Source organism: Heterodontus francisci, chromosome 3 (genome assembly GCF_036365525.1).
Source record: "Heterodontus francisci isolate sHetFra1 chromosome 3, sHetFra1.hap1, whole genome shotgun sequence".
In the NCBI taxonomy this organism is placed as follows: Eukaryota; Metazoa; Chordata; class Chondrichthyes; order Heterodontiformes; family Heterodontidae; genus Heterodontus; species Heterodontus francisci.
Genome location: NC_090373.1, coordinates 211986063 through 212002723, shown reverse-complemented (window position 1 = coordinate 212002723; position 16661 = coordinate 211986063). Strand labels below are relative to the sequence as shown.

The 16661-nt window shown below is 48.3% G+C and overlaps 1 protein-coding gene across 1 annotated transcript in view; it reads right to left on the bottom strand.

Annotated features, from left to right (window-relative positions):
- si:ch211-126j24.1 (phosphofurin acidic cluster sorting protein 1) overlaps positions 1–14892 on the bottom strand; it is an 862277-nt gene extending 847385 nt beyond the window's left edge. The window contains exon 1 of the mRNA XM_068028323.1: positions 14765–14892. Within this exon, the coding sequence (XP_067884424.1) occupies positions 14765–14883 (119 nt within the window). The 5' untranslated portion in view covers positions 14884–14892. The remainder of the gene's footprint in view (positions 1–14764) is intronic.
- Positions 14893–16661: the final 1769 nt, after the last annotated feature.

Below are 16661 nucleotides of genomic sequence, written 5' to 3'. Positions count from 1 at the left end.
GCGTTTTATACAGCTCCATCATAACCTCCCTGCTCTTATATTCTATGCCTCAGCTAATAAAGGCAAGTATCCCATATGCCTTCCTAACCACCTTATCTACCTATGCTGTTGCCTTCAGTGATCTATGGACAAGTACACCAAGGTCCCTGTGACACTCTGTACTTCCTAGGGTCCTACCATCCATTGTATATTCCTTTGCCTTGTTAGTCCTCCAAAAACTTGATGGAATTTTTTGAAGAAGTAACAAGAAAGATAGAGGAGGGTAGTGCAGTTGATGTGGTCTACATGGATTTTATCAAGGCTTTTGACAAGGCCCCACATTGCAGACTAGTAAAAAAAAAAATCCCATGAGATCCAGGGAAATGCAGCAAGGTGGATACAAAATTGGCTCAGTGGCAGGAAACAAAGGGTAACTGTTGATGGGTGTTTTAGCAACTGGAGGGCTGTTTCCGGTGGCGTTCCGCAGGGCTCAGTACTGGGTTGCCTGCTTTTTGTGGTGTATATTAACGATTTGGATGTAACGATTTGTAGGGAGCATGATCAGGAAGTTTGCCGACGATACAAAGATAGCTGTAGGCTGCAGGAAGATATAGATGGTCTGGTCAGATGGGCAGAAAAGTGGCAAATGGAGTTCAACCAGCAGAAGTGTGAGGTGATGCATTTGGGGAGGTCAAACAAGGCAAAGGAATACATGATTAATGGGAAAATACTGAGAAGTGTAGAAGAAGTGAGGGACCTTGGAGCACAGATCCCTGAAGATAGCAAGACAGGTCGATCAGGTGGTTAAGAAGGTGCATGGAATCCTTTCCTTTATTAGCCGAGATATAGCATGTAAGAGTAGGGAGGTTATGCTGGAATTGTACAACTCATTGGTTAGGCCACAACTTGAGTACTGTGTTCCCCCACCTTCACTTCATTCTGCTGCCCATATCCTAACTCGCATCATGCCCCATTTGCACATCACACCTATCCTTGTAGAACAGCATTATACCACCCCCCCACCACTCCCACTCCGCCATACCCTCTGCCTCTGACTCCAGGTTCTTGCACACCTCCCTCTCCCCCACTGTTCACAGCTGTGCTTTATGCTGCCTAGATCCCACACCCATCAATTTGACCAAGCTTTTGGTCAGCCCTTCTAACAATTTTTTGGCATGGCATCCATTCTTTTCTTCACCCCTCTGTGAAGGGCTTAGGGAAGTTTTTCACTTTAAAGATGCATGCTTTTATTTTTATTCAAAGCAAAATACTGCAGATCTGAAATAAAAACAAAGTTCTAGAAATACTCAGCAGGTCTGGCAATATCTGTGGAGAGAGAAGCAGAGTCAACGTTTCAGGTCAGTGACCTTTCATCATTCCATGTTGTGTACCAAAACTCAGTATTCTATTTACATCCATCAAGATTCCACGCAGTATACCAAGATCTTTTTTTTTTATTCATTTGTGGGATGTGGGCATCACTGACTATTTACTGCCCATCCCTAATTGCCCTTGAACTGAGTGGCTTGCTAGGCCATTTCAGAGGGCAGTCAACCACATTGCTGTGGGCCTGGAGTCACATGTAGGCCAGACCAGGTAAAGATGGCATATTTCCTTCCCTAAAGGACATTAGTGAACCAGATGGGTTTTTACAACAATCGACAATGGTTGCCTGGTCACCATCAGACTAGCTTTTAATTCCAGATTTTTAAAATTGAATTCAAATTTCACCATCTGCCATCACCATTGATGTTCATCTTATGTACCAACATTATGAGTATTCCATTACTGTTGGAGACTTTCTGATACTGATATTCCAGCTGATGCACATTACGCTTATGCTTGAACAGTGTAGCAGATTTGGGAGTTCAGCAAGTCATGCTAAGATGGGATGATTAACAAAAACTTGTATATACTTGCGCTAGCTTCCTTTCATCTTTAAGAACACATTCATAACTCTGTTAAATGACTCAGTCACTTGTGAATGACTAACCAAAAGTACTATTGGACTAAACCATTCAAAGCACTTGGTATATCTCAGCATTTATTGATCAGAGTTTTCACTCAACTAGAATTAAGCATTATAGAAAGGTGGTTTTGGAGAGTGGAGGAGGAAGAGGAGAATATGCACGCACAGATCAAATTTGCCATCATCTAACCTATACTGCTTGTGCTTAGAACAGGAGTCAAGATCTGCATTTAAACAATTCTACTAAGTTTACTATTGCAGAAGAATTCTGAACTTACATGCTAATTTTCTGAATTTAATGTCCATTTTGTAAGCAAACCATGCATCATTCCTAAATACAGGGGTGTCCCATAAAGAATGGGCTGACCTCAAAAGGGAAACAGACAGAACAAATTCATTTCCAAACACAGCAAGAGAGTTGGGACAGGATGTTTCCACAGGCTTTGGGAACCTGACTCCCAAATGGGAGTCCCGAGCCCACACTTGCTGGCAGTGAGACTGGCTCAGCAATCTTCCTGGAGGCAGCCTCCTAGTTGCACCTACACTGCTATCACCTTCCTCCCACAGCTTAGTAGTCATGCACAGTGAGATTTTGTTAAATTACCTTAGCTGTTGTGTAGGCACTGCCAAAAACACCTGCAATTCAAAGCAGTTCAAAAAGTTATCACTATGTCAGCAGAATATCTATCCATATAGCTTCTTCAGCTAATTCCCAAACAGCAGCCAAGGAAAGCCAGGGAGCAGATTGCTGGGGGTGGTCATAGAGGGTATTCAAATTAACTGACCAGACAGGGGGCTCCAGCAGAGCCTGGAAAGGCCAGAGATGCTGGAAGTGCCCGACTTTGCTCAGATGAGAATGCAGGCCATGGTATTTAGAATGAGTTTTAATCTGTGAATTTTCAGCTAGGAGACCATTCGAATTGAGCTATGGGAATTGAGTAGGGAAGTGGATTAAACCCCACAACGGTATGGGTTCAAATCTAGTCCAGTCCAGGCTGTTCATAGAATCACAGATTTGTACGGGAGGCCATTTGGCCCATTGAGTCTGCGCTGGCTCTTTCAAAGAGCAATCCAGTTAGTCCAACTCCCTGCTCTTTCCTTGTATCCCTGCAACTTTTTTTCTCTTTTAAATATTTATCCAATTCCCATTTGAAGCTACTAGTGAATCTGTATCCAGCACCACATCAGGCACACATTTCAAATCCTAATCACTCACTGCGTAAAAAAAGATTTTCCTTATGTCGCCTCTGGTTCCTTTGCCAATCGCCTTAAATCTGTGTCTTCTGGTTATCAACCCTTCAGCCACTGGATACAATTTCTCTCTAATTTTAAATACCTTAATCAAATCTTCTCTTAGCCTTCTCTGCTCTTCGGAGAACAACCCCAGCTTCTCGAGTCTCCACATAACTGTAATCCCTCATGCCTGGAGCCATTCTCATAAATTTCTTCTGTACTCTCTCCAAAGACTCCACACTCTTCCTAAAGTGTGGGAAGTAAATTTCCTCTGTGCTAGCTATAATAGCCTTTGTGAAACAAATTTGGGCATTCTTCATTAATCCCAGTGGACATGGCCCTGTGGCACATAATTGGCACTGCCTCTCTGGCCCAAGCATGGTTGGAGCACAAACATTTTCAATTGTACCTGGGCAATAAGGGGAGCTGGGCAATGTTGCTGATTATTAACTAATAGTGAAGGGAACCAAGATGACGTGGAGATAGAGATGATGGCGAAACAAAAAAAAGAGGGTGTATGATGCATGTCAGGTGAATTCTTCAAGCAAGAATTTGGCCAAACACAATAAGTTGAGAGGGAAGTTGAAGAGGAAAATAAGACTGGCAGAGAGAGAATATGAAAATAGAATGGCAGGCAACATAAAAGGGAATCCAAAGATCTTCTAATAGCAAATAGCAAGCGAGTAGTAAGAGGTGGAGTGGGGCCAATAGGGACAGAGAGGGTAATATATGCTTAGAAGCGCAGGGCAAGGCTTCAATACTTAGTGAGTACTTTGTATCAGTATTCACTAAGGAAATGGAGACTGACAAAATATCAGTAGAAGCAGAGAGAGTATAGAGGCAATGGATAGGATACAAATTGAGAGGGGGGGGGAAGTACTAAAAAGGCTGGCTATGCTTAGGGTAGCTAAGTCACCTGGCCCGGATGGCTTGTATCCCAGGTTGCTGAAGGAAGTGGGGATGGAGATAGTGGAAGGGCAAATGTGACACCCTTCTTCAAGAAAGGGTGTAAGGACAGTCCTTGCAACTACAGGCCAGTTTAACATCAGTGGTGGGTAAGGTTTTAGAAACAATAATCAGGGGGAAAAAATCAACAGATACTTGGAGAGGTTTGAATTAATTAAGGATTTATAAAGGGTAGATCATGCTCGACTAATCTAATTGAATTTTTCGATGAAGTAACAAAGAAGGTTGATGAAGGGGATGCGGCAGATGTCTATATGGATTTGTAGAAAGCATTTGATAAGGTACTATATAAAGGCAAGTTAAGAAAATTGAGGCTCAAATTGAGGAGGGTCAGTGTCCAATTGAATAAAAAAAATTGGCTTAAGGACAGAAAACAGCAAGTCATAGAAAAAGTGCTGCTGCGTCAATACAAACCGTTTGTACAAAAAGCTAATGGTGCTTAAGCATAACAATTCTTGCACCTCAGTGTACAGTGGTCTTAAGATGTAATTAAATATTTAAAATACTAAGAATTAGCCGTGGGGCTCAGTGAATAATTTTGCTGTATCCTGTAGGTCCCGTAAGTAATTAATACCTGACAGCTCCATTTGGATTTCTTTCACTTTTATTTCTTTTGGGCCTCCTTATCTCGAGAGACAATGGATACGCGCCTGGAGGTGGTCAGTGGTTTGTGAAGCAGCGCCTGGAGTGGCTATAAAGGCCAATTCTGGAGTGACAGGCTCTTTTATACAGACTTAGGTATTGGCTATTGATCGCCTTCTGAAGAAAGAAAATAAATAGATTGAAAAGCATACAGCTGGTTTAGATTTTTCCTCCATGTCTGCTGCCACTCTCAGGAAGATTTTGAGGTAGGGATACTGATTATCACCAAAGATCCTGTTTATATCCATCTACCAAGTCTAACATCACTACCAGAACAGGGTCAACTTCAGCTAATCTTCACATCCTACAAAGCACCACTATGCATTTTCCCTGAACTATATGTACTCAAAGTCACTGATTGTAACCTACTTCAATTTATTTTATAAACTCATGCTGTTGTGCTCTCACACCCAATTAATCTAATTGTAAACAATTAAGTCAGAGAGAGGTCAGTATTTATTTATTATTATTCCACTGTCACAAGCCAGAACCGACTCCTGCTGATACTATCACAAATTAAACACCCGAGCAGTCTGATGATAAGATAACAAGTCAAGAACTGGCTTCCAAGATATAGCAAAATCCCATGATCAGGAATGCACGCAATGAATTTACTGAAATATTGTCAACTTTCACCTAAGCTGTGAACATAATTACTGTAAAAGTATCGGAACTAAGTTTGAAGGTTTTTGGCACGCATTATGTTAACAAATAAAATAGCGCCACTTTCACTAGCTACACCAATTATATCACTACCTTATTTTATACACTAACAACCAATTTAAGATTATCAGTCGGGCTTGCAATGTAGCTCACTCACGCTTGCTAGAAGCTACATATATTCATACACAGGGACCGATCCTCTGCATACAAAAGGAACGTGTCCAGGCATTGTGCCTTTTTTGAATTAAACAAAAGCATGGGGGACAATAGTTCCCTGGTGTACTTTCCATGGCAACATCTCGACCAGTGTCGACTCACCAACCAACCAGCACCCTTTTCTCATGCAGTATAAATTGTTGCTCCATTTTAAATTTGCTATTCTTGTGTCTGTCCTGATGAGTGCAAAATGAAAAGCTTCGACAACATGTCTCTTTTTTCAGCAATACTTAAGTTCCATACTACCAAGCAACTATTTTACAAATCACACAACACTTACTTTGAAATTATGTGAACTTCTACAGTAACACAGAGAAGGAGCGAAACAGAGACTTCGATTTTAACTCCCAATGGGCAGCAAAGGGTCAGGCAAGCAGTTAAAATCTTGAAATTCGAAATTCTATCTCCAACATGATTAATTTAAACATTTACTAAGGCTACATTTAAAAGAAATACAAAACTATTTTGAAACCAAATTTTTAGAAATAATCTATTTGTCAATCACACTACAGTTGTGTAACGAACAACTCGAGTCATGTTTGATAAATGCAAGCTTCAGAGAAACAATACTTCCAAAAACATGTCTTAAAATACAAGAAATGAAGAGTCCAATAGCTCCTGTCAAAAATTAAACCTTATTGTTACAAAATATAGCCCAGTAAGTCTGCCAATGCAAAAGGACCCAAGTGTCTAGGCCACTCCAATATAAACAGCAGCAAACACTGAGCTGAACGATAAATATAAATCCAAGAAAGCAATTTAGAGAAAAGCCATTATGAAAGTCGGCCATGACATGTTGATAGTTTTTTTATGATTGTTGCACTCGATGTCTAACAGCCCACACCCACAAGTTGGTTTAAGTAAAAGTCTTTGGTACACCAGCATCGGTGAAAGTCTAGTCAACAATAAACTTCTTTTCTTATTTCATGCTTGGCAAATGTATGAAAACTAGACTGAAAGGCATGTGTGAATGCTGGAAACCCTGAGCTGCAATACTAGTGCAGCCATCTGATATACTGTCAGACATGGAATGCAGCACCACTAAAAACCCTTTTAAAAAATGCAGCGCAGACATCGACATTTTCCACAAACACAACAATTGCATTTTAAAACTCAAATGAAGCAATTTGGGAAAATCTTGGAAGTCTCTCCTACTTTCTCCTCGAGTCAATGATTCTCACTGTCTAACGCCGTCTGACTCAGAGTTTGAAGGCACACAGATTTAATTAAAACACAAAAAGGAAAGCCTTTCAAAAGATAATTATCGATCTACATAAGCGTCTGAGCTAACAGCTGAACCTCAGCATGTCATTCTCTCTCTCTGAATCTGTCCTGCCTCTTTCACACTAGCCTATCAGGAACGGCAAGAAGATAAAAGGGAGAAGAGGACCAAGATTTTTTAATTGTAGTAAACACACAACTTAGACACTAAATGTTTGCAGAAGGCACTAAGGCCAGAATGACAGTAGGTGACAGACAGCAGACAAAGAAATGTATCCATGAGATCAAGAGGACCAGAAACACATAATGAGATAGAATGACAGAATGAAATATACAGAGGAGAGGAACAAAGAAAACTACAGGCATATAGGATAGAAACACAGCCAAAAAACAGTGAAGGAGAGTCACAGAGTTCGATTTTAACTCCCAATGGGCAGCAAAGGGTCGGGCAAGTCGTTGAATTCTTGAAATTCAAAATTATACCTCCAACGGGCCATGTTCTTGCCACCGTATTAACTGCAGTCATTCACAATCTGGACGAGGCTCCTGCTAAAAGCAGGTGGAGTCACAGAGTCATTTATGGCATGGAAGGAGGTCATTCAGCCCATCCTAATGAAGATGCAAAAGTCACAGCCCTGTGACACCACATTAACGTCAAGGCAGAAGTCCCCCACCGTTAGGTGGGAGGCCAGGGAGGTTTTACTTAAATGAGGCCCTGCCTGCCTCCGCATCTGTTCAGCCTCATGTGCAACCTTGCCAACAGCACCCCCCTCAACACCCCGCCTTGTAAAAAGTCGAGGCCAGAGTGGCGGATGGAGACAGAAACACCGTGAAAGAGAAATCACAGAAAAAAACAGTAAGATACAGACACAGGAACAGAAACAGAGAGGGCAGAAAACATGGGGGAAACGGACAAGAACGGAAAAGAGAGACACACAAAAACACAGAATGAGAGGCAGAATTGTAGTCAAATACATAGGCAAGCATAAAAACAATAACGTGCATCAAGATAGCTCCCTTAAAATTTCAGTGCACTTCACAGGATAGTAATCAGACACAAACTGACACCAAGCCAAAGCACAAGATATTAGGTCAGGCGACTAAAAACTTGGTCAAACAGGCAAGTTTTAAAGAGGGTCTTAAAGGAGGAGAGTGAGGGGCAAAGAAATCTAGGGAGGGAATTCCACAGTTTTAGGCAGGTACAGCTTCCAAACATTTTTTTAATTCTCTCATGGGATGTGGGCATTTGCTGCCCATCCCTAATTGCCCTTGAGAAGGTGAACCCCCTACTTGAACTGCTGCAGTCCATGTGGGGTAGATATACCCAAAGTGCAGAGATTTACTAGAATGGTTCCAGGGATGGGGAATTGTAGTTACAATGTTAGGTTGGAAAAGCTGGGGTTGTTCTCCTTACAGCAAAGGTGATTGAGGGGAGATTTAATGGAGGTGTACAAGATTATGACAGGTTTAGATAAGCTAGACAAAGAAAAACTGTTCCCATTAGCTGATGGTACAAGGACTGGGGTACAAAGATTAAAGGTTTTGGGTAGGAGATGCCTGAGCAATGTAAGGAATAACTTTTTTTTTTACACAGTGGGTGGTAATGACCTGGAACTTGCTCCTCACAAGGGTGGTGGAAGCAGAGACAATCAGTGATTTCAAAGGAAACTGTGGACACCTGAAGGAAATAAACTTGCTGGGATACAGGGATCAAGCAGGGGAGTGGGACTGACTGGACAGCTCTATGGAGAGCCAGCATTGACTCGACAGGCCAAATGGATTCCTTCCTTTTTTAATCAGTCATGCGATGTGGGCGTCGCTGGCTCGGCCAGCATTTATTGCCCATCCCTAATTACCCTTGAGAAGGTGGTGGTGAGCTGCCTTCTTGAACTGCTGCAGTCCATGTGGGGTAGGTACTGTAAGGAAGGGAGTTACAGGATTTTGACCCAGCGACAGTGAAGGAACAGCAATATCGTTCCAAGTCAGGATGGTGTGTGGCTTGGAGGGGAATTTGCAGGTGGTGATGTTCCCATGCATCTGTCGCAATTTTGGAAGGTCCTTCTGAAGGAGCCTTGGTGAGTTGCTGCAGTGTATCTTGTAGATGGTACACACTGCTGCCACTGTGCGTCAGTGTTGGAGGGAGTAAATCTTGAAGTTGCTGGATGGGATGCCAATCAAGCAGGCTGCTTTGTTTTGGATGGTGTCGAGCTTCTTGAGTGTTGTTGGAGCTGCACCCATCCAGGAAAATGGACAGTATTCCATCACACTCCTGACTTGTGCCTAGTAGATGGTGGACAGGCACTGGGGAGACAGGAGGTGAGTTACTCGCTGCAGAATTCCCAGCCTCTGACCTGCTCTAATAGCCACAGCACTTATTTGGCTACTCCAGTTCAGTTTCTGGTCAGTGGTAACCCCCAGGATGTTGATAGTGGGGGATTCAGCGATGGTAATGCCATTGAATGTCAAGGGGAGATGGTTAGATTCTTTCTTGTTTGAGATGGTCATTGCCTGGCACTTGTGTGGCTCAAATGCTACTTGCCACTTATCAGCCCAAGCCTGGATATTGTCCAGGTCCTGCTGCAGCTGGACATGGACTGCTTCAGTATCTGAGAAGTCGTGAATGGTGCTGAACATTGTGCAATCATCAGCGAAATCCCTACTTCTCACCTTATGATTGAAGGAAGGTCATTGATGAAGCAGTTGAAGATGGTTGGGCCTAGGACACTACCCTGAGGAACTCCTGCAGTGATGTCCTGGAGCTCAGATGATTGACCTCCAACAACCACAACCATGTTCCTTTGCGCTAAGTATGACTCCAACCAGCGGAGGGTTTTCCCCCTGATTCCCATTGATCTCAGTTTTGCTAGGGCTCCTTGATGCCATACTCGGTCAAACACTGCCTTGATGTCAAGGGCAGTCACACTCACCTCACCTCCGGAGTTCAGTTCTTTTGCCCATGTTTGGACCAAGGCTGTAATGTGGTCAGGAGCTGAGTGGCCCTGGCAGAACCCAAACTGAGCATCAGTGAGCAGGTTATTGCTAAGCAAATGCTGCTTGATGGCACTGTCGACGACCCCTTCCATCACTTTGCTGATAATCAGGAGTAGACTGATTGGGCGGTAACTGGCCAGGTTGGATTTGTCATGCTTTTTATGCACAGGACATACTTGGGCAATTTTCCACATTGCCGGATAGATGCCAGTGTTGTAGCTGTATTGGAACAGTTTGGCTACAGGCGCAGCTAGTTCTGCAGCACAGGTCTTCAGCACTATTGCCAGAATGTTGTCAGGGCCCATAGCCTTTGCAGTATCCAGTGTCTTCAACAGTTTCTTGATATCACATGGAGTGAATTGGGTTGGCTGAAACTGGCATCTATGATGTTGGGGGCCTCAGGAGGCTGCTAAGATGGATCATCCACTCAGTACTTCTGGCTGAAGATGGATGCAAATGCTTCAGGCTTGTGTTTTACACTGATGTGCTGGGCTCCCCCATCGTTGAGAATGGGGATATTTGTGGAGCCTCCTCCTCCTGTTAGTTATTTAATTGTCCACCACCACTCACAACTAGATGTGACAGGACTGCAGAGCTTAGATCTGATCTGTTAGCTGTGGGATCGCTTAGCCCTGTCTATTGCATGCTGCTTCTGCTGCTTGGCATGCAAGTAGTCCTGTGTTGTAGCTTCACCCGGCTGACAGCTCATTTTGAGGTATGCCTGGTGCTGCTCCTGGCATGCCCTTCTGCACTCTTCATTGAGCCAGGGTTGGTCCCCCAGCTTGATGCTAATGGTAGAGTGGGGGATATGCCGGGTCATGAGGTTACAGATTGTGGTTAAATACAATTCTGCTGCTGCTGATGGTCCACAGCGCCTCATGGATGCCCAGTTTTGAGATCTGTTCATAATCTATCCCATTTAGCACGGTGATCGTGCTACACAACATGATGGAGGGAATCCTCAGTGTGAAGATGGGACTTGGTCTTCACAAGGACTGTGCGGTGGTCAATACTGTCATGGACAGATGCATCTGCGACAGGTAGTTTGGTGAGGACAAGGTCAAGTACTTTTTTCCCTCTTGTTGGTTCCCTCACCACCTGCCACAGATCCAGTCTAGCAGCTATGTCCTTTAGGACTCGGCCAGCTCCTTCAGTCGTGCTTTTACTGTTTCATTTCTTCTCTTAGACTTTGTAGCAGTTTGATACAACTGAGTGACTTGTTAGGCCATTTCAGAGGGCATTTAAGAGTCAACCACGTTACTGTGGGTCTGGAGGCCAGACCAGGTAAGTATATTAGTGAACCAGATGGGTTTTTACAACAATCCACAATGGTTTCATGATCACCACGAGACTAGCTTTTTACTTCCAGACTTATTAATTGAATTCAAATTCCTCCATCTGGCGTGGTGGGATTCATACCCCAGAGCATTAGCCTGGGGCTCTGTGTTACTAGCCTAGTGACATTACCACTACACCATCGCCTCCCCTATGCCGTATGAGTCTATGACTCTATAACAGGACAAGAGACAGGGTTAAACAGACACAGAGCCATATACACCCATCCAGAGAGGGGAAGATGCACAGCAATAAACCCAGATTTTGAGAAAGTGAGATATCGATAAACAAAAGTGAGACAGATATACAGAGACAGTAATGCCGAATAAGATTTAACGACTCAAATACAAAAAAATGGGAACAGCCACAGACAAAAACAACTTGCATTTATATAGCATATTTAACATAGTAAAACATCCTAAGACACTTCACAGGAGCACCAAACAAAATTTGACACTCAAGCAGATATGGGACAAATGAACAAAGGTTTGGTCTTAAAGATAGAGACATATACGCAGATAAATTGAGACACAGATCTACCAATATAGTGAGGCATACCGATTGCGAAACAGGCACAAAGTTAGAAAGAAGTTTAGAATAAGGGACGTTGGACAGGCAATGAAAAAGCAGATAGAAACAGTTACCAGGAGTGAGAGACAGAGACTTCAAAATAAACAGGAATTGGCAGAGTGATATGGTACCTGGTAGAGACTGAGAGAAACAGTTACGAGCAAAGTGAACCAGATTGGCAATGTGATATATAGACTAGCTGATTTAGAAACTGACAGTGATACAGAGACCAGCAAAGTGAGAGACACAAACTGGCATGAGACGCAAAATGGCAGAAGAGTAAAAGAGACAAGCAAGGCCGAGAGAGGAGTGAGAGACCAGGACCAAGAGTGAGAGCCGTGACCGTCAATGAGGGGCTGAGACTGGGAGTGAGACAGAAGCTGTCAATAAATGAGAGAGAGAGAGAGAGAGAGAGAGAGAGAGAGAAAGTGAGAAAGAGAGACTGTCGGTGAGCAACTGAGTGCGGGAGTGAGAGTTCGCAATGAGCATCAAGAGACTGCAATGAAGAGCGACAGACTGCGACTGTCAGCGGGGGAATGTGACAGGGAACTTGAGAGCAAGAGCGCAGCGGGAGAGACCACGACTGGGAGAGGGTGAGACCACGAGCATCAACGAGGGACCGCGAGCGGGAGGGAGGGAGGGAAGAGAGGGAGAGACTGAGATTGTCAGTGAGAGACTGAGAGTGACAAAGACTGAGATTGGGAGGGAGAGCCTGAGAGGGAGAGGGAGAGACCGAGATTGTCGGTGAGGGAGACTTAGATTGTCAGTGAGAGACAAGTGAGAAAGACTGAGATTGGGAGGGAGAGACTGAGATTGTCAATGAGAGACAAGTGAGAAAGACTGAGACTGAGATTGGGAGAGGGAGAGACTGAGATTGTCAGTGAGAGACTGAGTGAGAAAGACAGACTGGGAGTGGGAGACTGGGAGTGAGAGAGAGAGCTGGAGAGGGAGGGACTGAGATTGTCAGTGAGAGACTGAGTGAGAAAGACAGACTGGGAGTGGGAGACTGGGAGTGAGAGAGAGAGCTGGAGAGGGAGGGACTGAGATTGTCAGTGAGAGACTGAGTGAGAAAGACAGACTGGGAGTGGGAGACTGGGAGTGAGAGAGAGAGCTGGAGAGGGAGGGACTGAGATTGTCAGTGAGAGACTGAGTGAGAAAGACAGACTGGGAGTGGGAGACTGGGAGTGAGAGAGAGAGCTGGAGAGGGAGGGACTGAGATTGTCAGTGAGAGACTGAGTGAGAAAGACAGACTGGGAGTGGGAGACTGGGAGTGAGAGAGAGAGCTGGAGAGGGAGGGACTGAGATTGTCAGTGAGAGACTGAGTGAGAAAGACAGACTGGGAGTGGGAGACTGGGAGTGAGAGAGAGAGCTGGAGAGGGAGGGACTGAGATTGTCAGTGAGAGACTGAGTGAGAAAGACAGACTGGGAGTGGGAGACTGGGAGTGAGAGAGAGAGCTGGAGAGGGAGGGACTGAGATTGTCAGTGAGAGACTGAGTGAGAAAGACAGACTGGGAGTGGGAGACTGGGAGTGAGAGAGAGAGCTGGAGAGGGAGGGACTGAGATTGTCAGTGAGAGACTGAGTGAGAAAGACAGACTGGGAGTGGGAGACTGGGAGTGAGAGAGAGAGCTGGAGAGGGAGGGACTGAGATTGTCAGTGAGAGACTGAGTGAGAAAGACAGACTGGGAGTGGGAGACTGGGAGTGAGAGAGAGAGCTGGAGAGGGAGGGACTGAGATTGTCGGTGAGAGACTGAGTGAGAAAGACAGACTGGGAGTGGGAGACTGGGAGTGAGAGAGAGAGCTGGAGAGGGAGGGACTGAGATTGCCGGTGAGAGACTGAGTGAGAAAGACAGACTGGGAGTGGGAGACTGGGAGTGAGAGAGAGAGCTGGAGAGGGAGGGACTGAGATTGTCGGTGAGAGACTGAGTGAGAAAGACAGACTGGGAGTGGGAGACTGGGAGTGAGAGAGAGAGCTGGAGAGGGAGAGACTGAGATTGTCAGTGAGAGACTGAGTGAGAAAGACAGACTGGGAGTGGGAGACTGGGAGTGAGAGAGAGAGCTGGAGAGGGAGGGACTGAGATTGTCAGTGAGAGACTGAGTGAGAAAGACAGACTGGGAGTGGGAGACTGGGAGTGAGAGAGAGAGCTGGAGAGGGAGGGACTGAGATTGTCAGTGAGAGACTGAGTGAGAAAGACAGACTGGGAGTGGGAGACTGGGAGTGAGAGAGAGAGCTGGAGAGGGAGGGACTGAGATTGTCAGTGAGAGACTGAGTGAGAAAGACAGACTGGGAGTGGGAGACTGGGAGTGAGAGAGAGAGCTGGAGAGGGAGGGACTGAGATTGTCAGTGAGAGACTGAGTGAGAAAGACAGACTGGGAGTGGGAGACTGGGAGTGAGAGAGAGAGCTGGAGAGGGAGGGACTGAGATTGTCAGTGAGAGACTGAGTGAGAAAGACAGACTGGGAGTGGGAGACTGGGAGTGAGAGAGAGAGCTGGAGAGGGAGGGACTGAGATTGTCAGTGAGAGACTGAGTGAGAAAGACAGACTGGGAGTGGGAGACTGGGAGCGACTGAGATTGTCAGTGAGAGACTGAGAGTGAGAGTGGGGTCAATGTGAGACGCAGTTGTGACTCTGGTTGTGCTCTAACTCGGTGCCTCTCCTGCAGAAATCTACAGGAGCCAGTGTCTAGCTCTGGGACACAAAGCGACCGCTCCAGGGTTGTTCGGGGGGGCTCCGCTCTGGGGCTGCTCCGCCGTGGGGCTGTGATGGGGACTCCGCCGTGGGGCTGTGATGGGGACTCCGCCGTGGGGCTGTGATGGGGGTTCCGCCGTGGGGCTGTGATGGGGGCTCCGCCGTGGGGCTGTGATGGGGACTCCGCCGTGGGGCTGTGATGGGGACTCCGCCGTGGGGCTGTGATGGGGACTCTGCGGTGGGGTTGCTCCACTACAATGTTCCGCTCTTCTCCCGGTTCCCGGCTCACTCACCTGGGCACACAGCTCGGGGACGACCTGTCGATCTCCCAGGTAGCGAACAGGTTCATGGGCACGGGTTTGGGCAGCCCGGTGCCCGGGACCATTGCCACCCGCCCTCTCTCCGCCATCATCAGCCCCTCAACTCCGATCCCTCCCGCCCGCTGCCTCCACACTCGCTGCTGGCGCGCGCCCCCACTGTCTGCGCACTCCCGGCAGGCACGCCCCTGTTCTCGCTCACTCAGGCGGGACTGGGACTGCGCCTGCGCGAGGGCTCGCTCTGCTTGTGGGTCGTCGCGAGCCCAACCGCCGTGGCCGGAGCCCCGCCCCCTCGCGGCCGCGAGAGGCACTGAGGGAGGGGAGGGGAGAGGGGGGAGAGAGAGATGAGTGAGGGAGGGGGAGAGAGAGATGAGTGAGGGAGGGGGAGAGAGAGAGGGGTGAGGGAGGGGGGAGAGAGGGGGAGGGGGAGAGAGAGAGGGGAGAGGGAGGGGTGGGAGAGAGAGGGGTGGAGAGAGAGGGGTGAGGGAGGGGGGGGAGAGAGAGGGGTGAGGGAGGGGGGAGAGAGAGAGGGGAGAGGGAGGGGTGGGAGAGAGAGGGGTGGGGAGGGGGGAGAGGGAGGGGTGGGGAGGGGGGAGAGAGAGGGGTGGGGAGGGGGGAGAGAGAGACGAGGGAGGGGGGAGAGAGGGAGGGGGGAGAGAGAGACGAGGGAGGGAGGAGAGAGGGAGGGGGGAGAGAGAGAGGGGTGAGGGAGGGGAGAGAGAAGGGGTGAGGGAGGGGGGAGAGAGGGGGAGGGGGGGAGAGGGAGGGGGGGAGAGAGAGAGGGGAGAGGGAGGGGGGGAGAGAGAGAGGGAGAGGGAGGGGGGGAGAGAGAGAGGGGAGAGGGAGGGGGGGAGAGAGAGGGGTGGGGAGGGGGGAGAGAGAGGGGTGGGGAGGGGGGAGAGAGAGGGGTGGGAGAGAGAGGGGTGGGGAGGGGGGAGAGAGAGGGGTGGGGAGGGGGGAGAGAGAGGGGTGGGAGAGAGAGGGGTGGGGAGGGGGGAGAGAGAGGGGTGGGGAGGGGGGAGAGAGAGGAGTGAGGGGGGGAGAGAGAGGGGTAGAGGGGTGGAGGGGGGAGAGAGAGGGGTGGAGGGGGGGGAGAGAGAGATGAGGGAGGGGGAGAGAGAGGGGTGGGGAGGGGGGAGAGAGAGATGAGGGAGGGGGGGAGAGAGAGGGGTGGGGAGGGGGGAGAGAGAGATGAGGGAGGGGGGGAGAGAGAGGGGTGGGGAGGGGGGAGAGAGAGATGAGGGAGGGGGGGAGAGAGAGGGGGGGAGAGAGAGGGGTGGGGAGGGGGGAGAGAGAGATGAGGGAGGGGGGGAGAGAGAGGGGTGGGGTGGGGAGGGGGGAGAGAGAGGGGTGGGGTGGGGAGGGGGGAGAGAGAGAGGGGTAGGGAGGGGGGGAGAGAGAGAAGGGTAGGGAGGGGGGGAGAGAGAGAGGGGCAGGGAGGGGGGAGAGAGAGAGGGGGGAGGGAGGGGGGAGAGAGAGAGGGGTGGGGGGAGGGAGGGGGGAGAGAGAGAGGGGTGGGGTGGGGAGGGGGGAGAGAGAGAGGGGTGGGGTGGGGAGGGGAGAGAGAGAGAGGGGTGGGGTGGGGAGGGGGGAGAGGGAGAGGGAGGGGGGAGAGAGAGGGGGGAGAGAGAGAGGGGTAGGGAGGGGGGGAGAGAGAGGGGTGAGGGAGGGGGGGAGAGAGAGGGGTGAGGGAGGGGGGAGAGAGAGAGGGGTGGGGAGGGGGGAGAGAGAGAGGGGTGGGGAGGGGGGAGAGAGAGGGGTGGGGAGAGGGGAGAGAGAGAGGGGTGTGGAGGGGGGAGAGAGAGAGGGGTGTGGAGGGGGGAGAGAGAGGGGTGGGGAGGGGGGGAGAGAGAGATGAGGGAGGGGGGGAGAG